Source organism: Cervus canadensis, chromosome 3, assembly GCF_019320065.1.
Source record: "Cervus canadensis isolate Bull #8, Minnesota chromosome 3, ASM1932006v1, whole genome shotgun sequence".
Lineage (NCBI taxonomy): Eukaryota > Metazoa > Chordata > Mammalia > Artiodactyla > Cervidae > Cervus > Cervus canadensis.
In genome coordinates this window covers 88,873,604-88,895,920 of record NC_057388.1, presented here as the reverse complement: position 1 = coordinate 88,895,920, position 22,317 = coordinate 88,873,604, and the positions used below count along the sequence as shown (strand labels likewise).

At 41.4% G+C, this 22,317-nt stretch overlaps 1 protein-coding gene across 2 annotated transcripts; it reads left to right on the top strand.

Moving 5' to 3' along the window:
* The first annotated feature begins 679 nt into the window (after positions 1 to 679).
* On the top strand, positions 680 to 16,932 carry ZC3HC1 (zinc finger C3HC-type containing 1). Of its 2 annotated transcripts, none has more exons than XM_043463711.1 (10): positions 680 to 1,113; positions 2,779 to 2,890; positions 5,916 to 6,066; positions 7,228 to 7,311; positions 10,112 to 10,239; positions 11,426 to 11,580; positions 12,630 to 12,873; positions 13,232 to 13,444; positions 13,909 to 14,115; positions 16,503 to 16,932. In XM_043463711.1, the coding sequence occupies exons 1-10, from the start codon at positions 962 to 964 to the stop codon at positions 16,569 to 16,571; spliced, it is 1,515 nt and encodes a 504-aa protein (XP_043319646.1). In that variant the 5' UTR covers positions 680 to 961; the 3' UTR covers positions 16,572 to 16,932. The 2 variants fall into 2 exon arrangements, with proteins under 2 accessions (XP_043319646.1, XP_043319645.1); XM_043463710.1 differs by having other exon boundaries at positions 718 to 1,113; positions 7,222 to 7,311.
* Positions 16,933 to 22,317: the final 5,385 nt, after the last annotated feature.

Sequence of the window (22,317 nt, the reverse complement as noted above, 5' to 3'; positions counted from 1 at the left end):
ATTGCTCAGTCATATCAGTCTTTTTTTTTCCTCTTAAGAGTCTGTGTATTTCTCCTTCCCACCATCTCATCTATTTTAATTCCGGCACTGATGCTCTCAGGAGAATCTGCAGACTGAATTAGGTCCTTTATACCCTTGGTATTTCTTTGAAGCACTTTTAATTTCAAAAGTTCATGAAAACTTTTTATTTTTTTTAATGTCTAACTCCACTAATTTTGAACTATGTCTCCTTTATTCACTGCTGTCATTGCCAGCGCTGAGGACACCGTCAGTAGATCACCCTCATTAAATAATTTTTGGACAAAGCAGAGAAGAATGTGTTCAATGACGGCAAATGCTAGAAATTTCTAAATCCACCCATAACACTGTTTCTAAGAAGGATTCGAAATTATTTACTCTCAAGTCGCCATTCTGTCACATGTAAAAATATACAACTTTAAACCTTTTGAGTTAAATCTTTTAAACCTTCAGTTAAACCTTTTTAAACCTATGAGTTAAAACTTTTAAACCTTATCAGTTAATTACCTTAAGACTAAATTGAGCACCTCACCCCTGCTGAACTTGGAGGTAGCGCTCTAAAAACCTATCAACCCAGGTATGCTCGTACATAAAAGAAACGACTAAACTTGGTGTTTAACCAGAGCCCTCCCGCGAGTTTTTTTGTTTTGGGCCACGCTGCACATCACGCGGGATCTTAGTTCCCGCGACTACGGGATCTGAACCCGCCCCCTTCGATGGAAACGCGGAGTCCTAACCACTGGACCTCCTGAGAAGTCCCTAACTCGCTCTAAAACGAGAATTTGCTTCCTTCTAACGAGGCCAAGAAGCGCTGGGCCCCGCGGCGAGACCCCACAGGTCTCTCGGGCTAACAAGCGGGAAGCCAAAGAAAGATCTTAATCGCCCAGAACGGAAGTTCTTGAGCCTTCACACCCGCGGGGAAGTAACTCGGAAACGGACCAAGATGGCGGCGCCCAGTGAGGGGACAGCCTTTGCCTCGGGGGTCGAAAAGAATTGGAGTGCGGTTGTTCGCTCTCCAGAAGGGACTCCCCAAAAAGTCCGGCAGCTGATAGATGAGGGAATTGCCCCGGAAGAGGGAGGCGCCGGCGCCGAAGCGTGAGTGCAGGCTGCGTCTGGCGACGGCAAATTGAAGAGGGTTTAGGGGACTCGGACCAGAGGGGATACCTGGGTCTGTAACTCAGGCGGTGGGGGTGGCTTCGACCCGGGATCTTGAAGAGACTGGGATTACTTCGCCTTGTCGCCTTTAATCTTCTACTCAGGAGATACTGGATCCCACACCGCGGGCGCAATTTTGTCTTAAGGCAGACTTTTTTTTTTTAATAACCGGGGCGGGAGGAAAAGAGGACTGCTAACTGGAAATGCGCACCCGATTTCTCTTGGTTGGACTTCTTAACCTTTTTAAAGTCCTAGACACTTTTGGAGGCCTTGTAAAGTTTATGAACACCTCAGAAAGTTATATTTTTAAATGCATGAAGTAAAATGCATAGGATTATAAAGGATACCACTTAAGTTGGAATGCAGTTTATCAGGAAGTAAAAGATTAAAGAAGTGATGCAGTAAAACTCTTCATTAGTAAAACGCTTAATTATTTAGTAGTAGATATGTTGTCTACTGTAATTTTGAAGTAGTGCTAAGCATAAACGGTACATACGCAGTAACCATAATGTGACAAAATATCCGTGAGTTGCATGGTGACAAGTTTACAGGTACTGCTGATGCTACTGTGGTTTTTTTAAATTATCTTCATTCATAATGGAAAGAAGTGCTGCATTTCAGTTAGAAGTTACTAAAAGAAATGTCACTTTTCTATCCAAATTTTTGAATCCTCTGAATTTTTTCCAAGATACAACCTCCCTGAGGCTCTCTGTGACTCTCAGAAGGATTGTTAGAATAAATTACTTTGACTTATAATAATTGATGTAATCTTGAAAGTGAAAGTCGCTCAGTCGTGCCCGACTCTTTGCGACCCCATGGACTATACAGTCCATGGAATTATCCAGGCTGGAATATTGGAGTGGGTAGCAGTTCCCTTCTCCAGGATATCTTCCCAACCCAGGGGTCAAACCCAGGTCTCCCACATTGCAGGCGGATTCTTTACCAGCTGAGCCACCAGGGAAGCCCTGATGTAATTTTACTTTTATTAAAATTACTTTTGTCTAACGCAGTTCCTCCCTTTACCCTATCCAGGCTCTGTTGAAGTGCCTTTCATTGGATATAAAATAATTGTTTTGCTGTGTTTTTTTCCCTTGAATTTTTAAATGAAATAGCCTAAAAATCTTAGATTTAAATTTTCAAATTAGTTCCTTTGGGGGAAAAGTGGGTATCACGTATCAATCTATGTAGAAATATAAAAACTTATTTTCTGCTGTTAAAAGAGTTGAATTTATAAGGTGGTTCAAGTTGTATAAGGGATAGAAGCCTTAAGTCTTGTTTTGTGTTTACAAAAGTTATGCAAAGTGCTGTCAGAGACCAGAGAGTGAGGTAAAACAGTTTACTAGTACAGGATTAGCAGAGCATGGTGGAAGTAGAAATTGCTTGAAACTTAGTTGTGGCCAAACTGTAAAGAGATTTAAATGCCAGACTGAAGAATTTGGATTCTGTGAAACTACTGAAAATGTTAAGTAGAGAAGTGAAATTTAGAAAGTTTAAAATCTAGAGTGGTATGATTGATATTATGAGGTACAGAGATGCCAGATACAAAATGTTTAGGCAAAGTGATGCCTTGAAAGGATTACCAGTACTTCTGCCACTTTATTTTAGGAAGGACACATCTGCCACATTCCAGTCAGTTAATGGATCACCCCAAGCAGAAGAACCTCCGTTGGAATCTACAAGCAAAGAAGCCTTCTTTAGCAGAGTGGAAACATATTCTATATCCTTTTAGGTTAATGTGAGTTGCATGTTCTCATGCTGCTGAATTGTTTTTTTTTTCCAGGAATAACACCAGTTACTCTGATGTTTTAATTTTTAGAATTAAACTTGATAAGAATTTTTTTAGGAAAATTAGCATCATAAAATATTAAGGGACATTTGACTTCTAATCTTTTTTTTTTCCACAGAAGAGAAAACTAAGAGCCTGTGAGAAAAAGGAATAATAACTGACGTTGTTTATAGTGTTTTCATGTTTATTATCACATTTGAGCTTCATCTTAAACATATGAAAATAAGTATTCTTAGTCTCATTTTGCAAAAAGGAAACAGTTCAGGTAGATTATTTGATTTACCCAGGGTCAACTTGTTAGTAACTGGTAGAACCGAAATTATGGTGTAAGGCTCTTAGCGCTCAAACCTAATGTTATTTTAGACTATAGTACATTTCCTGTCTCTTTCAAGATTTTCCTCTGTAAGTTATCCATGGTTGCACAACAAATTATCCTCAGACTTAGTAGCTTAAAACTACAAACACTTATTATCTCACGTTTTCTGTGGATCAGCAATCTAGGCACAGCTTAGTTAAGTCGTATGGTTCAAGGCCTCTCTCAGACTGTCATCAAAGTGTTGGCCAGGGCTAGACTAGTAAAGGATCTACTTCTAAGCTCACTCACCTGGTTGTTGGCAAGATTAATTTCCTCATGGCTATTGGACTGAGGGTTTCAGTTCCTTAATGGCTTTTGACTGGAGCTACATGGGGCTCTCACAGGGATAGTTCACAACATGGCAGCAGACTTCAGTCAGAGTGAGCAAGCAAGAGAGAGCAAGATAGAAGCTAGATTATTTTTATAACCTAGTCTCAAGCAACATCGCATCACTTTTGCCGTTTTCTATTTGCTAGAGTGTTTTTAATTTAAAAGCAATTACAGACTTAATAGAAAAGTTGTACAGGTTACATAGAACCTTCTTTTGAGTACTTGAAAGTAAGTTGCCAAAGTGACACCTCATGACCCCCAAATATTCCCCACAAACAATGACTTTCTTTTACATAACCACAATGAAATCATCAAAATTGGGAAATTCACATAATAAATTACTACCATCTAACCCTTACATCATAATAATTCCATCAATTGTCATCATTAAAATCTTCACTTTTTCTTTGAATTTCATGACCTTGATACTTTTGAAAATGATAGGCCAGTTATTTTATAGAGCGTATCTCAGTTTGCATTTATCTGATGTTTGGTTATGATGAGATGCAAGTTGTGATGCTGTGTTCTCATTGCGTCCTGTCAGGTGGCACATGCTTTTGATATGCCCCTTTACCCGGATGATCATTTTGATCAGTTGATTAAGTGGGTGTCTGTCGGTGTTTACTGTTGTAAAATAGCGTCCTTTGTAATTAAGCTGTTTGGTGGGAATGTTCTTTGAAACTATGTAAATATAATTCCTCATCAAACTTTATATAACCTATTTGTTTGTAGTAGCTTGGTCTCCTGATTTCCTTTTTTATTCAATGGATTTTAATCCATTAGTATTATATTTTGAAATTCCAGTTGCCCCTGATTTGGTGAGTGGGAGGCCCGTGTAGATACTCTTTACACCTCACTTGGCTACAGCACCCCAAGGTGCTCCAACTTTTTATGTGGACTCCCTCACTTTGATGCCTTGCCCTGAGCTGTCTCCCTCACCCTTCTGGCTTATTCCTCTGCCATGCACCACCTGGTGGCTTTAGGACTAAATTGTTCAGGAAGGAGAAAGTATTTTAACCATCCTTGTACTGCTGTTCCTTGAATTAATTCCTAATATTGATACAGCATTTAAAAATTATTTCATTTTGTTATTTTTTGTTCTCAGTGAATTTAATTTGATTGCCACTTTGATATGATAATTATTTATTTGACCTAAGCTAGGTAAGTGATTCTCTTTTTAAAAAATTTATTTAGTTTTTAATTGAAGGATAATTGCTTTACAGAATTTTGTTGTTTCCTTCTTTTAGTCTACAGAATCCAAACTCCTTTAACATTTATATCTAGATTCTATTTCTTTTTTTTTTAGATTCTATTTCTAGCCTTCAGTCCTTTTGCTGCTATTAAAATGTTTTCAAATTCCAATATCCCTTATAAAATACAGAACTTTTCTGCAACTTTCATGTTTTATTCTTTTTTTGTATGTGTGCTCTATAAAACAAGAGCTCTATAGGTAAACAGAAAAAAACAAGTGTTGAATGTTAAAGATCAATAAATGTTTTTTATTTTATACTTGTAGATGCTCTTAATGCTCTCAGCCTATTTAAAACACACATACCACCTACACACATTAGTATATAACAGTCAAATTTAGGGCAGGGATGAATAATGAATATTTTTAATTTTACTGACTTTATTCTTCAGAAGGTAAAAGTAGGGCAGCACAGATGAGCGATAAATATTTCTGTTGTTTGACCTTCACCATCCCTTGTTGCTCAGGCAAATCCAGGTATTTCACTAGTGTTTTCAAATCCTTAGAATTTTTTTATTTTAATTTATTTATTTATGGCTGCACTGGGTCTTTGTTGCTGTATGCAGGCTTTCTCTAGTTGTAGCAAGCAGGGGCTACTCTTCGTTACAGTGCACGGGCTTATCATTGTGGTGGCTTCCGTTGCAGGGCATGGGTTCTAGGGTACTCTGGCTTCAGTAGTTGTGGACCTCGGGCTTAGTTGCTCTGTAACATGTGGGATCTTCTTGGACTAGGGGTCAAACCTGTGTCCCCATCATTGGCAGGTGGACTCCCCAACACTGGACCACCAAGGCAGTCCCTAGTATTTCATATTAAGCAAAATAGAATGGCTTCTCTACTCCATCACACAACTGATAATAATAAAAAACATTTTAAGCATATAAAATATATAGGGCTTCCCATAGCTTTTCCTCTGAATGTGTTTATTCCTAAATATACATTCCTAAATATACTAAGAGTGAATTAAAGTTTTCATTTCTGACTTGTTCATTTTAATGTACTCATGTTTTTCTTAACATGAATACTCTCTGAAATGGGCAGGCAAGCCCTCTGAGCTGTCTCCCTTGGTCTGTGCAAAATACGGCTGGGTCACAGTTGAGTGTGATATGCTGAAGTGCTCCAGCTGTCAGGCTTTCCTCTGTGCCACTTTACAACCAGCTTTTGATTTTGACAGATGTAAGTGTAAAGTACAAATTACATTTTTCTCCAAGTTCAAAAGATATCTATGCTAGCTTTTTTGAAAATACTAGCAACTTGTGTTTGATCAAGAATGTGTCCTTCTATATTATAACAAGGTAAATTTGTGATTTTCTTCACCCTAATTATTAGCTTCAGTCATTACTTTTTTTTTTTTTAAAGCTCAGCTACTTTAGAGTGAACCTGTCTTTATGCATTCTGGGAAACTAACAGCAGTATGTTTATATTAGGATTCTGAAATTTATACTTTAGGCTAAGAAACACAGGGCATTAATGAAGGCTCACATTTTGGAATGCTCTGCCTTATAAAGATACATAATAGCTCCTTGTTAACTGGTCTTAGAATCTTGATTTAAAACTTGTGACAAATATTAAGATGATGCAGTTACTAATATTTCATATCTTTAAAAATTGCCTTAGTTATTTTTATTTTTAGTTGTATCTATACTCTTAAAGGCTCTTGGCCATTGGATTTTGAATCTGTGATAGTGTTTTTTTATTTATTTATTTTTTCATTTATTTTTATTAGTTGGAGGCTAATTACTTTACAATATTGTAGTGGTTTTTGTCATACATTGACATGAATCAGCCATGGATTTACATGTATTCCCCATCCCGATCCCCCATCCCACCTCCATCTCCACCCGATTCCTCTGGGTCTTCCCAGTGCACCAGGCCCGAGCACTTGTCTCATGCATCCAGCCTGGGCTGGTGATCTGTTTCACCCTGGATAATATACATGTTTCAATGCTCTTCTCTCGAAACATCCCACCCTCGCCTTTTCCCACAGAGTCCAAAATTGCAGCACTATTTATAATAGCCAGGACATGGAAGCAGCCTAGATGCCCATCAGCAGATGAATGGATAAGGAAGCTGTGGTACATATACACCATGGAATATTACTCAGCCATTAAAAAGAATTCATTTTCAGTTCTAATGAGATGGATGAAACTGGAGCCCATTATACAAAGTGAAGTAAGCCAGAAAGATAAAGACCATTACAGTATACTAACACACATATATGGAATTTAGAAAGATGGTAATGATAACCCTATATGCAAAACAGAAAAAGAGACACAGATGTACAGAACAGAATTGTGATAGTGTTTTTTAAGGCATTGTTACCTCTGTGAGTTTCAGATCAGGAACGATGTGCTGAGCTGAAGAAAGCCTTATGTACTGCCCATGAGAAGTTCTGTTTCTGGCCAGACAGCCCCTCTCCAGGTACTTATTCCCAACATTTCCCAATTATCATCTCTTTGGTCATTGCATTTTAGTATTGTCTATTTCTTTGTATAAATCTAGTTTTTGAAGTTTCTTTCTCCTCCTTTCTATTTGTGCTTTACAAGAAGAACTGACATTAATTTATTCTTATGTCATTATTTTATTAAATGCATTTGACATGACAGAGATTAAACCATGCATACATAATCCTGTTTAATCCTTGCAGGGGCCCTGGGAGGTAAATATTATCAATCTGATTCTTAGATAAGGAAACTGAGAATCAGATATCTTAAAACCAACTAGTGAGGAGCCATAGTTTTATGTAGTTTTATATATCTAGTTTTATCAGCCACTAGTTTTATCTGATTTCAAACTCTCTGCCTTTGTCACCGTAGCACACCAGCCCCATGTGCTGCCCAGGCTTCCTGGTACACTAATGGCGTTAATGGTGGCAGTTAAACAGGGTCAGTTGCTAAGGAAGACTCACAGGACTGCACATGAGAGTGATCACAAATCTACAGTTTATGACAGTCAAGCAGCACAACATAGCAGTAGCACTGAAGTGAAGGTATCCCAGGGGCTTCCCAGGTGGTCCAGCGGTAAAGAACCCACCTGCATACAGGCGATTCCAGAGGTGAGCCCCAGGTCGGGAAGATCCCCTGGAGGAGGAAATGGCAACTCACTCCCATACTCTTGCCTGGAAAAATCCCATGAACAGAGGAACCTGGCAGGCTGCAGTCCATGGGTCACAAAAGAGTCGGACATGACTTAGTGACCAAACAACAACAACAAAGGATATCACAGCCAAGGACTCCCCCGTCTTAAGGAGTCTGGAGAGGCCAGGTGCAGGCTCCTCTTGAACTTCCCTTAGAAGAGCTGTGGCAGTATGCCCTTTCTCTCGAATCAGAAACCACTCATGTGTGCACAAAGCTCTTCAGAACAAGGGAGCCTAAAATGTAGTCTCAGGTGGTACTTGTTTATATTTTGCTGGTCTCGGAGGCATATTGTTGAGTAAAGCCTCAAGAGCAGAGCCTTCTGGGGCGCTCACCAAGACCAGAGACAAAACTCTGGACCCATAGAACGTGTCTCTGTTTTATTTTTAACTTTTTAAGTAATTTCTAAAATTTTAGTGTTTCAAGTATAAAAAAAATGTAAATAGTAATATAAGAAGCATCTCTGTATATACCACCCAGCCTCACCAATTACTAACATTTTGCTACCCTTGTAAACACCCACCTTGCATTCTTTCTGTTAATGAGGAAGAATTACAGGTAACAGCTGTGTAGTCCTCCCCAGTCTCATTCCCTGCCTCCCTGTCCTGCAGTAACTACTATCATGAATTTAGTGACCATGATTTGTTTACATGGTTTCTGTATCTACAACATTTTCAAGTATGGCATCATCGACTAGATGGACATGGGTTTGGGTGGACTCCGGGAGTTGGTGATGGACAGGGAGGCCTGGCATTCTGTGGTTCATGGGGTCGCAAAGAGTCGGACACGACTGAGTGACTGAACTGAACTGAGAGGCAGTATAGCTGGTACTACTTATTTGTTTTGAATTTTCTATAAATGTTATCATTCTGTATATTTTCTACAACCTATCCTTCATAGGGGGAGTCAGCTTTTTTGAAATTAGTCCATGTTGTCACATGTAGCAGGCTTGAAGCTTTATAATTGGTAGAACCATCTAAAATTTTAATCCAAGAGCTGAGGAATAGTGTTTATCTAGTTGGTTCTCCCTTTGGGAACACTGGCTTATTCATTTTAGAACCTCCTGTCAGACCCTCTTTCTACATTCTTGTTGTGTGTGACTGTAATTTGAACACCGTTTTCACCAAATTACGTGTCATCACAGGTGTTAATCAAGGTTTCATTCTTGGTACACTTCCTACTTACTCTAGCATAGTGGCTGTTTCTCTGCTTACACAGATTTTGAGCTTTTGGATGTACAGATTAATGTTTTTAATCAAATTTGGAAAGTTTTCAGATCATATTTCTTCAAATATTGTTTCTGCCCCTTTCCCTCTCTTCCGGGTCTCCCATTATGCAGCTGTTGGTGTGCTTGATCCCACAGGGTCCCACAGGCCTCTGTTCATTTTCCTTACTTCCACATGGATGCTGCTTCTCGCCATCCTTGTGCCACTGATATCTTAGAGGGATTACTACTTCAGATCACCCCACTGTCTGCTAAGCTTATTTCTTTGCATCCAGGCTGACCCCTTATTCTCTAAACTAGTGCATATATTCTGTATTTTTCCTTTAAAAAAAATCTTCCAGTAGTTTCTCATCAACATACATTAATTATGGCCTGACTGCTGTCTATACTTTAACCTTCTCTTTGATTCGGCTCCCCACAGGAATAGTGTGTTCCAAGTCTGAGAAACTATTTAGAATTCCCCACATATGCTGTCCCTTAGGGCTTTACTTTTACACACTGTTGTTGGTCTTTCCAGTTCAGCTAAGACCTGACTGCTTCTGAGAAACCGTTCCTGAGACTCTGCTTTCTAAATATAATCGCAGGGACTACCCTGGTGGTCCAGTGGTTAAGACTCCATGCTCCCAATGCAGGGGGTACGGGTTCAATCCCTGGTCAGGGAACTAAGATCCCGCATGCCCCACAGTGCAGCCAAAAAATAAAACAATCACAAAAATATCATCACAGCCCTATCCAAAAAAAAAAGTTAATTTCTTAATATTATCAAATATCATCAGTTTTACATTTCCCCTGCTGCTCTATACATGCTTTCTTTTTTAAAATAATTTGCACCAATATCATCTTCAGTTTATTATTTCCACAGATCGATTTGGGATGTTGCCATTGGATGAGCCCACTGTTCTTGTTAGTGAATTCCTAGATCGTTTTCAAAGCCTTTGTCACTTGGACCTCCAGCTTCCTTCCTTGAGGCCAGAGGACATAAAAACTATGGTGAGTTTTTCCTGGCTAGCATACAGTGGCCTTCAGTTGTCACCAGCATGAAGCATTTCTTTTAATGACCAGAGGATGAAGATAGCTAAAAGAGAACTACTTGTTTGTCTCTCAACTGACCTTTTCCAATCTCTACTGGAAAGGTGACTCGAGGGTTTAAATAAATGAGTTCTATTTACACTTTTAGATATGATGCTCTAAGTGGCATAAATTCAATTTTATCTCAATTTGTTACTTAAATACTTAACAGAAGATACTGAAATGTGGCTTCATATGGCTTATAGCATACCATTTTTAAGACAGACTTAAACTATAGGAAATAGAAGCTATTGTTTTGCTTCTTCAATTGAGAAGCTATTGTGTATTTTAGCATCAGACTATTAACATCTGATGCCTGTTATAAATGTCTACTTGTCCCTAGCCAAGGCAAGTTTTCTTCACCCTGTCATGGTTCTGTATTATTCTTAGAACAAAAGTGAAGATTCTGGCAAGCTCTTTTGTTGTGTCAAAAGTAAATTCAGGGCTTCCTTGGTGGTTCAGAGAGAAAGAATCCACCTGCTAATGCAAGGGACACAGGTTTGATCCCTGGTCCAGGAAGATCCCACATGACGTGCGATAGTTAAGCTCATGTGCCACAACTATTGAGCCTGTGCTGTAGAGCCCAGGAGCCACAACTATAGTGAGCCCACGTGCCTTAACGATTGAAGCCCACACACCATGGAGCCCGTGCTCCACAACAAGAGAAGCCACCGCAGTGAGCAGCCTGCACACTGCAACTAGAGAGAAGCCCAGGCAGCAACGAAGACCCAGCACATCCAAAAATAAAGTAAATTCAGTGTCAGGGCAAGATATAAGATATAAGTGGTAGTCATCATTTGGTTTTGAAGTTTACAGATTTCAGAGAAAATACGGAGTTGGTGATTTGAAAGCAAGTTGGTACTAAGAAAAGATGATGTAGTTCCAGGAAAACTGTTCCCTTTCTCATAGCAGATCCTGGGCAGGTCAGGAAGTGCTTATGGATACCTTAGCCTCTGCTAGAAATAAGTCTTGAGTGAAGAGAATTGTCTTTGTGTTTATCATTTTTTCCATGATTTTTGCCTTGTACCATCTAGATGCATCATTATCTATGGCTTCTGTTCATGGTGGTTGATATTTGTGTAAGTCTTTCATATTGGTTCCTTTGTAGTGCTTGACAGAAGACAAGATCAGTCTTCTCCTGCACCTGCTTGAAGATGAACTTGATCACCGGACTGATGAGAGAAAAACTGCAACCAAATTAGGCTCAGACATCCAAGTGCATGTCACTGCCTGTATTCTTTCCGTGTGTGGCTGGGCGTGTAGGTTAGCGAATGTGCCTGGGGACATAAACCGTGATGACACTTATCAGTTCAGTCACTCAGTCGTGTCCGACTCTTTGCAACCCCATGAATCGCAGCACGCCAGGCCTCCCTTTCCATGTATATCAGTTACTCTTAGCATTTGTAGATCACATGGTGTTTGTGTGAGAAAGGCAGTGACAGAGAAAACCTAAGTGGGTGGAAGAGGGATAGTAAGAATTAGCAACAAAACCAGAATTAGAACTCAGGAATTTGTGAACACACCTAAACTTTGTTTCTTTTACTGTCACTTCCCAGTAGGAAATTTGTGTTCCTGTAAACAGTGAAGCTCCTTTCTAGTTTTAGAAAGGAAAAATCAGTTTAACTGATGAAATCTACCAAGGAAGCACCAGCTGAATCCTCTAGGCCCCAGCTTGGTGTTTCCATTCCAGCTGCTCAGTTTGGCACAGAATCCTTCTGAGACAGAAGACTGTCAGACTAATTTTGATTTACTTTAAATATGCTTTCCTTGGTACATTAAGGACTATTCTTCTCTTATAGGGAAAAACTTTTAGAAGGGACATGAGAAATTTATAAAACATACCTTTAAAATGGGGCTTCCCTGGTGGTTCAGACAGTAAAGAATCTGCCTGTAACACAGGAGATCTGGATTTGATCCCTGGGTCGGGAAGAGCCCCTGGAGAAGGGAATGCCTACCCACTCCGGTATTCTTGCCTGGAGAATCCCGTGGACAGAGGAGCCTGGCAGGTTACAATCCATGGCATTACAGAGAGTCGGATACAACTGAGTGACTTAACATTTTCACCTGTGAAATAATCTTGCCATAGATGGCACACTAAGACCCCTAGATCTTTCTATAGGAAATTTGTAAGAGATGATGAAGTTAGGTCCTGAGATTGGAGGACAGGGGCCCTGAGAGGAGGTGGTCCGCAGGCCATTGAACTGCCCAGAGATTTGTTTGATGAGATTAAGCATACTCACAAATCATTATGTTTAGTCCCTTGGCAGTATTACCTTCTGAGAAAACCCACTCTCTTTTCTTTTCTTACCTAGTTCTTTGTTGGAACCCATGCAGCTCTCCCTGATAACTTGTTCACAGTGTATGAGGAAGGTGGGGCTCTGGGGCTTTCAGCAGATCGAGTCGTCCATGACTGACCTGGACGCTTCCTTGGGCCTGACCAGCTCCCCTGTCCCGGGCTCTGAGGGCCGGCCAGAGCGCTCCCCTCTGGTGCCTGAGTCTCCTCGCAGGATGGTGACTCGGAGCCAGGATACCATCTTTTCCCCAGGCTCAGAGCAGGTATAGATTCCTTTGGCTTGTTTGGGGTGGACTTTTTAAAAACATCATTCTTACCAAAAATGTTGGTGAAAAATTGGAAATTAGTTTAGGTTAATTGATCAGAATACCATGGAATGGTTTTATTCACTAGTTGCAGTGGAGATGCTAAATTCATTATTTTGTATGGAAATCATTCTTTGATTTCCATACAAATATTATTCTTTGAAGAGTTCAGTTACACAGTTCAGAAACTAAATTTTTATACTTTTTAAAATGTTAAAAATCAATAAATAAAATATTAGCTTTCACATACTTCTGGAAATATTTCTCGTGACCATAGTCATTAATGTCATTGTTCAACATCTCCCTTTTCCTTCAGGCTGAAAAGAGCCCAGGTCCCATCATCTCTAGAACTCGGAGTGGGGACTCATCCAGTCCTGTGGACCGTCCCGAGCCGGAGGCCGCTAGCCCCGCCACCAGAACCCGCCCAGTGACCCGCAGCATGGGAACAGGAGAAAGCGCCGGCCTGGAAGTGCCATCTAGTCCTCTTCGAAAAGCCAAACGGGCTCGCCTCTGCTCTTCCAGCAGCTTGGTGAGCCCACCTGCGTGCTTGGAGGTCCCTGAGCATGGCAGCATGCGAGCTCTCACTGTGTATACAGCATGGAGAAGCAGGCGTGAGCCGAGCCTGGTCCTGCAGCTGTAGGAGGCTGTAGGAATAAGTTTAAAGATGGGACAGTTGGGTGACTTGAAGGGAAAAAAATTAAGGGTTTTGCCTTTTGTTTCTTTGGGATGGCTACTGGAGACATGATAAATTTGTCTAGCCCAAGGGGCAGTAGTGAGAAAGGGGAACAGACCTGATAAGTTGTGGTTTAACATAAAGGGAGTGAAGGAATTTTTAAAATGAGAGGGAAGTAGATGGGCAGAGTTTAAAGGAGAACATAAAACTAGAAATGTGAACATTGTGAGATTCTGAATTTTACGACTTAGAGCAGAGCCTCCCTGAACTTACACAGTGTCTGCCTTCATTAACACTGACTGCTCTGACTCCTTCCTCAGGATGCCTCTTCCCGAAGCTTCTTTGATCCCACGTCTCAGCATAGAGACTGGTGCCCTTGGGTGAATATCACACTCGGTAAAGAAACCAGGGAGAATGGTGGCACTGAGGTGGACGTCAGCACTCCGGCAGAGCCAGGCTGGAAGGCAGTGCTGAACATCCTCTTGGCCCACAAACAGTCTAACCAGCCTGCTGAAACCGACTCCATGGTGAGATAAGCTGTTGCCCTGATCATGTGCAGCACTTGCTGTTTATGAGATGAGGAGAAGAGGCTGTTCCTATAATTAGCACTCTGCCTGCCCACAATTTTCATAAGTCAAGATGGACTCAGTCTGGGTTCATCCTAGAGAACAGACAAGGGACTGGCTCACTCTTTCTGCAGTTTAGCATTTGGCATTCCACCAAATTTTGATAAATTCTTTGTCTTCTCAACTTAGATGACTCGAAGTAGAAAAGGGATAGAGAAATAGCAAGAGGTAACAGGCTGCTGCTCCAGCCTCGTGTTGCAGAGTAGCTACTTTTTCCATCTGAGTTGCTGTCTCTTAGACTTGGAGCCCTGGCCAGTTAACTTAGCTGTCTGGACGGAGCTCTGTACTCTGCTACCATGAACACAACTTAATTTCTCATGGTGGGCACGTTACTTTGCTGTGTTCCGAGGCCCCAGGTTTGTGCACTGACCCTCAGCTGCCATCACACGAATGACTGCTGCTGGTTCCACTTGTGGGTAAAAGCAAACCCATCACGAAAGCTAAGAAAGCAACTCAAGCGTTTGCCCTATGCCAAGGATGGAAGTGAGAGGATGGTGGGCATTAAGGAATCATGAAAACCGCATTCGCTTTCCTTTGCTGGCGCATTCCCAAATTTGCCATGTCACCTGCCTGGTATAAATATAGAAATTTCTGACTGCTGCTGCCTCCAAGGACAAAGTAAAATAATACTTGCCAGCAGCTGTTTATCAGAAGCATTCCGATTCATGGTTTTGTAGGGTTACAGGATTCCACTAGAGGGAGCTGCTGTGATGCTAAAAGCTCAAGAATGTACATTCATACCCTTAGTAAATATGCAGATGATGGTTTTCCAAGTTTTTGCCCCAAAAAAAACCACAAAACTGCATTTTTCTAGTTTAAGACCTTGAAAATACGTAAAGCTATCTGAAGACAAATGTTTTGGCCCACCTTTCAAATGGGAGAGATTAGCTCTGTCTTTGCACATGAGTTCTCTCTGCCTGGGTCCTCATGAAAAATGTATGGCAGTTCTAATTGACTCCCCTCTGTCACTGTCATGCTAACTGGGAACCCCACAGGGCTTTTTTTTTTTTGGTAGTGGGAAAATTTGGCCTCATAACTGGCCCTGAGTTCTGGAACTTTGAAGGTCTGTTTTGGCAACTTGTCTGATAAGATTCCCCACAGCTGTTGTGTGACTGGGAATTATAAAACTTAAGAGGCTCTCCTGTAAAGAATCTTGAAGCTAGAAAAAAAGTTTACACTGTTTTCCAACTTAAATTTCTTTCAATTTTGTCACTCTATTAACTAAATTGCCCTCAGTCATGAGTAAGAGTTCAAGCTTTGCCCTCCTAGAGCTTTATTTTATTAAGACATTCAGCCACAAAGAGGTAAGAAAACAGTGAAAATGTCATCTTCTGTCAGACATTGGAGGGAACTTTGTGGGTTATCTTGTTAGATGTGTTTGTGCTCTCACCAAGACCCTGTGCTCTTCCGTGACTCTCCAAGGCAAAGAGAACCAAGTGTTCCGCTTCCCTGAGAACTTTTATCTTTCAGTGAACTGTTTTGTCTCCCTGTAACACCATTTCTCAGAATCTCAGATCACTTCGCAGGCATGATCAAGTGGCAGTGAGATTCTTCCTATTATTAGCTCTGCTGGCTGAAACAGGAAGCTGAGAAGGCCAAGGTCATAGCTTAAACTCTTCAGAGTCATTTAACTTTGTTTCATTCCTCAACCTTAGATTATTCCATAAACATCAGCTCGGCACCTTATGACTATGAACCCTTGTTCACAGGGCCAGTTCAGCAGTCACAGATGAGAAGTCAGTGCACAGTGTGGGGTGCTACATGATGGCGGGTCACACGTGTCATCCTCTCATACAAAGATGAGGACACGTACGAATGCTTGGAGGAGGACATAAGCCGTACTGTGGAGGCTCTGAGCGTGTTAGCGTGGTATCACAGCAGACTCAAGCTTCTTGATTCTTAGTCTGGCTTTTAGCTATACCCACTCCAGTGTTCTTGGGCTTCCCTTGTGGCTCAGCTGGTAAAGAATCCGCTTTCAATGCGGGAGACCTGGGTTTGTCCCCGGGATTGGGAAGATCCCTTGGAGAAGGGAAAGGCTACCCACTCCAATATTCTGGCCTAGAGACTTTCATGGACTGTACAGTGCATGGGGTCGCAAAGAGTCAGACATGACTGAGCGATTCTCACTTTCACTTTATGTATAGCACAGTATACAATTAACTTGTTTTATTCACTCCTATACATATCTAGATCATTGTGGGAGAAATTTATAGACCACACCTTAAAGCTATTACCCTTTGTCTCTATAAAGGAATTTAATCTCTAATAATGAACTTTTCTATCTACAGAGTCTCTCTGAGAAATCAAGGAAGGTATTCCGAATATTCCGGCAGTGGGAATCTCTGTGTTCATCCTGAAGATATCCCAGCCCTTCTTGCAGAGAAGTGGAATGAGTGGCTTTGAAAAATAAAGCCTAAATTCCTTTTTGAGCAGCTGAAGCTAAGTTTTTCTCCATTCTGGTTTAATCACAAGGAGCCCCTGCCCTTGCAAAGACATGTGTGTCACCGCCTGCATCTGACAAGAGGAAGCCTGTTTGCAGCATAGGGATGTGCAGGAGAGGCAGGCCGAACCTGGTTCTGGTAAAGGAGTGCGTGATTCCAAAACTCCCCAGAGGGGCCTTGAGTGGTTTTCTTGTCTGAGGTCGGGGCAGTGTTTGAAGACTCATGTCCCAGGAATATGTCAGTGTGTGTTAATAAAACATCTGTTAAGGTTCTTACAGTTGGAGAACTATTTTCCTCCTGTCTAATGGGCTGATATAAAGGAAGCTGAGACTGAGAAAACTACTACAGTGGAGCAGTAAATAAAGACAGAATTTTAGTTTTCAGATTGGCTGCAAAGCCTGGAATTTATCTGTGATTCTAGTCAGAGGTATTCCTGAACAGAGACAAGACATTGTTCCCTGCATCACCAGACCTCCTGATGCGTTATAGTGAATGGTAAGCTCATGGTTCTCTCCCTTCACTTGTTCCCTGCATCACCAGATCTCCTGATGTGTTATAGTGAGTGGTAAGCTGATGGTTTTCTCCTTCACTTGATAATAACAAGAATGAGAGAAGCCAAAGGGAGGAAGGCTCTTCAGAAGAGACCCCCTCTGTGTGCCTTCCAGTGCAAGGCTCCCCTGAGTGGGGCTCCCCAGGGCTCTTTCACTGCCCGTGGGGAGTTGTCTCCAAGGTGGAGAAGTTGACCCTGGCCTGCCCCAACTAAATAGACTACCCATCGAGAGAGTGACCATGAAGGAAACTAGGTATTCTGCCAAATGTCATATTTTCTTTCAGTAGCTGCGGTAGGTTGGTTTTATAACTCACTTCTTTTATACTGAAGTATTCTAGGAACATAGTATGTAATATAATACTCCACCCATGCTAAACTTTATATCTCTTAAAAAAAAATTTTTTTTTCTATATATTGCACCCAACAAAATAAACCCTTAGTACCATCTAATACTCAGTCCATATACAAAATTCCCAGTTGTTCCCAAAATGTCCTTTACGTTTGATTTGTCCACAGCAGTATCCAATTCAAAAAGTAATGGGTTGCACAAATCTCTTTAGTCTAAAGGACAGCCCCTTTTTTTTCATGTATGTCAGATTTTAAATTTGTTATTTTTTTCAATCCTTTTTTTTTTTTAAAAGAGGGTGCATAGTGTTGATTTTGCTCTTAAATCAAGCCTCCATCAGTGGGTAAGACTGGTAGAGGCTGCTTCCAAATTATTTTTCTAGGGGCACTCCTTTGCCTTTGGCATTGATGAATGGCTTGACTGTTCATTCTCCAGTCTGCATGTCCCCTTAGAGGTTGGTTAACAGGTATCTTTCTAACGTTCTAGTAATAAGACTTCTGGCCTAGGATGGGAAGCCATCTGCTGACTAGTGACTATGTAGAAGTCTGCTCACTAGAAGCTCATAGCCTCTAGGTCACAATTTCTTAAGGAGTAGTGTTGAGTCATTAACACAAGGTATTCAGATGGACTACAAGCCTAAGTTTCAGATTATAATAATGTGGGTATTTCTTTTGAGTCTTTATATTATAATTTTAATTTAGACCTCCCACCAAAAAAGGTTTTTACTCTTCTTTAAAATAGGCAGAGTTCCATACTATTTTTGGCTTTGTGGGATTTTTTTAAATTATAAATGGAAGCAAATTGGGATAGACTTGATGCCATTTAAGAAACATTAAGTCTTGTGTGTGGCACTGTCCAAGCCCTTATATAACACAAGTGTGAATGATCACCTGGTTTCTACCCTCAAGAAGTTCCACCCTCCAAGTCCAACCTGGAAGATAAATGTATACATAAATGTCACACAAGACAAAGAGTGATAAACATAAAAGAGTATAAAATAAGTTAATTCTCATTATGGAATATATGAAATTGGAGAGAAATTGGGGGAAGGTGTGGATTTGGGCTGAGCCTTAAAAGATGAGTTGGAGATGTAGGCTCTATGAGAACAGGGACGTTGTCTATGTTGTTTTATCATCTCAGCACTTAAAACTGCCCTGTACATGGTGGACGCTTAATGAAAAAAGGATATTTGAGGCTGAAGGAACATTGAACAGATGAGCAGAATTTCATATGTTTCTGAAAGAGCAGGTGTTCTGCCGTGACAAGACCTTTGCATTGAGTAGAAGAGAACGGCTGAAAGAATGCAGTCTGGGCCAGTTTGAAGTCTCATATATTATACTGAGGCAATTCTGTGGGAAGAGAGAAGCCATGGAAGAATTTTTTGAGCAGGGAAGTGACGTTTGTGCTCAGGAAGACAATCCTGGTGTGTGTAGAGCATGCGCTAAGGGAGACAGGAATCTGAGGGACATGTGACGACTGGGAAAATGGGTGCTTGGATAGAAATGTCAGTGGTGACTTCAACCTTGGTCTGGGGGTGAAGAAGACGGGAGGAGTCATTAATGGCTTTGAGGTTTGTGGCCTGCCCAGTCAAGGTAGAGAGCTCAGGTGGGGAGGGAAGACAGTCGTTTTATTTTTAAACATTGTGAGTTCAGTTATGTAAAAATACCTGTCTGGAAATGTGTTTTAGAGGTCAGGAGAGTTCAGTGCACTAGTCAAGGATCATTATTTCAAATGCTCAGAACATGTAGACTCTAAAGCCACATAGAGGGATGCTGTCAACCTTATCATCTCGTAAGGATCTTAATGCCAGCCTTAAGTTTGTTTTGGTTGTACCACATCGCCAACTGGGATCTCAGTTCTCCAATTAGGGTTGAACCCAGGCCATGGCATTGCAAGCCCGGGAACCTAACCACTAGGCCACCAGGGAACTCTCAGTGCCAGCTTGTTTAACAGTGTACCTGAGGGCTTGAGGCTGCCTGTCAAGTTTCCGATGAATATGCTACTAGACTGGCTGAGTATACTTTCAAATAGTAATGTGTGGCCTCGGATGGGGTGATGATTAATTTTATGTGTCAGTTTAGCTGGTTAACGGATAGCTGGTAAAACGTTATCTCTGGGAACTTACTTGGTCATCCACTGGTTAAGAATCTGCCTTCCAAGCAGAGGACAGTGGTTCGATCTCTGGTTGGGGAACTAAGATCCCACATGCCATGTGTGCAGCTAAGCCAAAGTACCACAGCTACTGAGCCCACGTGCCACAATGAAGATCCAGCACAGCCAAAAATAATACTATTATATTATCAGCCTGTGAGGGTGTTTGCAGAACAGATTAGCATTTGAGTTGGTAAGCTCGGTAAAGAAGATCACCCTTACCAATGCAAGTGGGCATCATCCACTGAGAGCCTGAGCAGAATGAAAAGGCTAAGGAAAGGCAAATTTGCTCTCTTTGTGGGCTGGAACCTCCATCTTCTCCTGCCCTGGAACACTGGGGCTTCTGGTTCTTGGGCCTTTGGAGCTGGACTGGGACTCCACCACTGGTTTTCCTGGGCCTCCAAGCTTGCATGTGGTTGGCAATAGGACTTCTCAGTCTCTGTGATCATGTGAGCCACATCCCATAATAATTCTTTCGTTATATGTATCCTATTGGTTCTCTTTCTCTGGAGACTGCTGACTGATACAGATGAGAGTGAACTTACTAGCTTCATCTCCCAAAGAATTTGATCTTCCACACACTAGGACATCACTTCAAGCTATTATTCATGGTTGTGGATTGTTCTAGAAGTGTTTGGTTTGACCTTTCTGGTAACCCATTTTTCCTTATTTGACTCTTTATTTGAAAAAAAATTTTATTTCATTTGGCAGACCCTTTTAAAGAATGAAATTGCCTAAAGTTTTAATTTTGCTACTTTACTTTCTTAAAGATGTCATTATAAATCATCATTATAAAGAATTTCCCCACTTAAACCTAGCCAGACTAGGTAGCTTACAGAGATACTGTATAATCTCTGTGTTATCTCCTGTTGGCTTTCTCATGGGTAAATAGAATTACCAACACTTTCCTCTCTCCCTCCCAGGTCAGAATCTTCTTTTGCCGTCTAGGCCCCAGGGATCAAGGCAGATGGTACCTTGAAGACCCCCAGCTGTTCAAGTCTATTCAGACTTCCTAGTTTGGTCAGTCCTGCCAGCTTCAGATTGTCCTTATATTATTTTTCTCCACTGAGGCCTCTAGGATTCTGTGTTTTGTTCTAACACAAGTTGTATTTCCCATCCAAGTAGGTTATATTTTTTTCACAGGTTAAGATTGGAGCTCAGACATTGAATAACATCTTGCTCTATCATACAGCTAGAATGTGACGGTGTATGTGTGCTAAGTCTCTTCAGTCGTGTTTGACTCATTGCAACCCTATGGACTGTGGCTTGCCAGGCTCCTCTGTCCATGGAATTCTCCAAGTAAGAATACTGGAGTGGGTTTCCATGCCTTTCTCCAGGGGATCTTCTGGATCCAGGGATCAAACCCACATGTCTTACATTTCCTGCATTGGCAGGTGGGTTCTTTACCACTAGCGCCACCTGGGAAACACAGAATGTGACAGAGCCCCTACTTAAACCCATGTTCCCCAGCCTCTGTTCTTTGCATTATGACACAGCTTGGAATACCTTTCAGCTCAGTGAGTCTTAAGATTTTCCTTTCCTGAGCATTAAGTCAAGACCTGCGCTCACAAGGAAAAGGAATATCTCAAAATCACTTATGGGCTACCAGTACCAGAATGCATCTGTCACCTGGCTCTTAGATTTTAGCCAACTGGAATAGACTTAGCAGGTGGAACATTCTCTTTGGGGGCTTTCCTCATTTACTCATCAAACTCTTACACCAGTTGTGGCTGCTTTGGAGCCAGCTTTTAAATCCGTTCCACCCTGTTCCATCTTAGAACAGAAACAGCTGCTTGTACAACTTGACCAAGGGCAAAAGTACACACACTTCTTCCTCCTCAGTTTTCCTTGCTATTTTTAGTTTTATTCCTATTTTAGATTTTCTTTGGCTTTGTGTAGCTGTTGTCTGGGTTGGGTGACCCTTGGAAATGAATGCTGCACCCAGGCCCTTTAATTAAAGGCCATCCTCCCGTCTTCCTCCACGCTCTCTTTTCTCTCAGTGCTTCCTGGCTGAAGTGTTGGTGGTGGTTACTGTTTCCCTCATCGTGCCTCTGGTTGGGTCAGTCGTCGTGTCGCTGAAGCCGCCTAGGATGGGAGGAAAAGGGAAGCCTGTAGGAAAGTCTCTGAGAGGACCCGTAGGTCATGGAGATAGTGGTATATCTGAAAATTGTCCAAAGATTCAGACCACCTTAGTACACTTTTAAGCTTTTTGTCCTTAACTTTTGTCAGCTACCTAGCAATAGGGTGAGATACGGGAGGAAAAAATGGACTGTTTTCCAGGTAGGTCAGTAGTAGCCCTCAAGAGGGTAGAAGTTAGAACATAAAATACTAGATTTGGAAGGAATTCTAAATGTTCCTCCAGGGCTCTCACCATTCTCACGAAGAAGCCAACATCACAGAGGCAAAATCATTTTTAGCCTCCAACTCCATTTCCTAGCCAATCTTGTCCAGCTTAACAAAACCATGGGAGGAGAAAAATCTTGGGTGGCAGGTTGGGTTTTGAGCCGTTTTGAAGTGATGGTGAAGTAAATACTGTAGCTGGAGTCTGTGTCTTAGACCTGAAAGAGGGGTGAAGAACAGTCTAGAACAGGAGAGTCTCTGAAAATTGATTTTCC

What these genes read in the sequence shown, in the direction of transcription:
- ZC3HC1 (XM_043463710.1), top strand. Translation starts at nt 962, where the DNA reads ATGGCGGCGCCCAGTGAGGGGACAGCCTTTGCCTCGGGGGTCGAAAAG. An exon ending in GTGTGTGGCTGGGCGTGTAG is followed by an intron (nt 11,581 to 12,629) that starts GTTAGCGAATGT and finishes TTTCTTACCTAG; the next exon opens with TTCTTTGTTGGAACCCATGC. An exon ending in TTTCCCCAGGCTCAGAGCAG is followed by an intron (nt 12,874 to 13,231) that starts GTATAGATTCCT and finishes CTTTTCCTTCAG; the next exon opens with GCTGAAAAGAGCCCAGGTCC.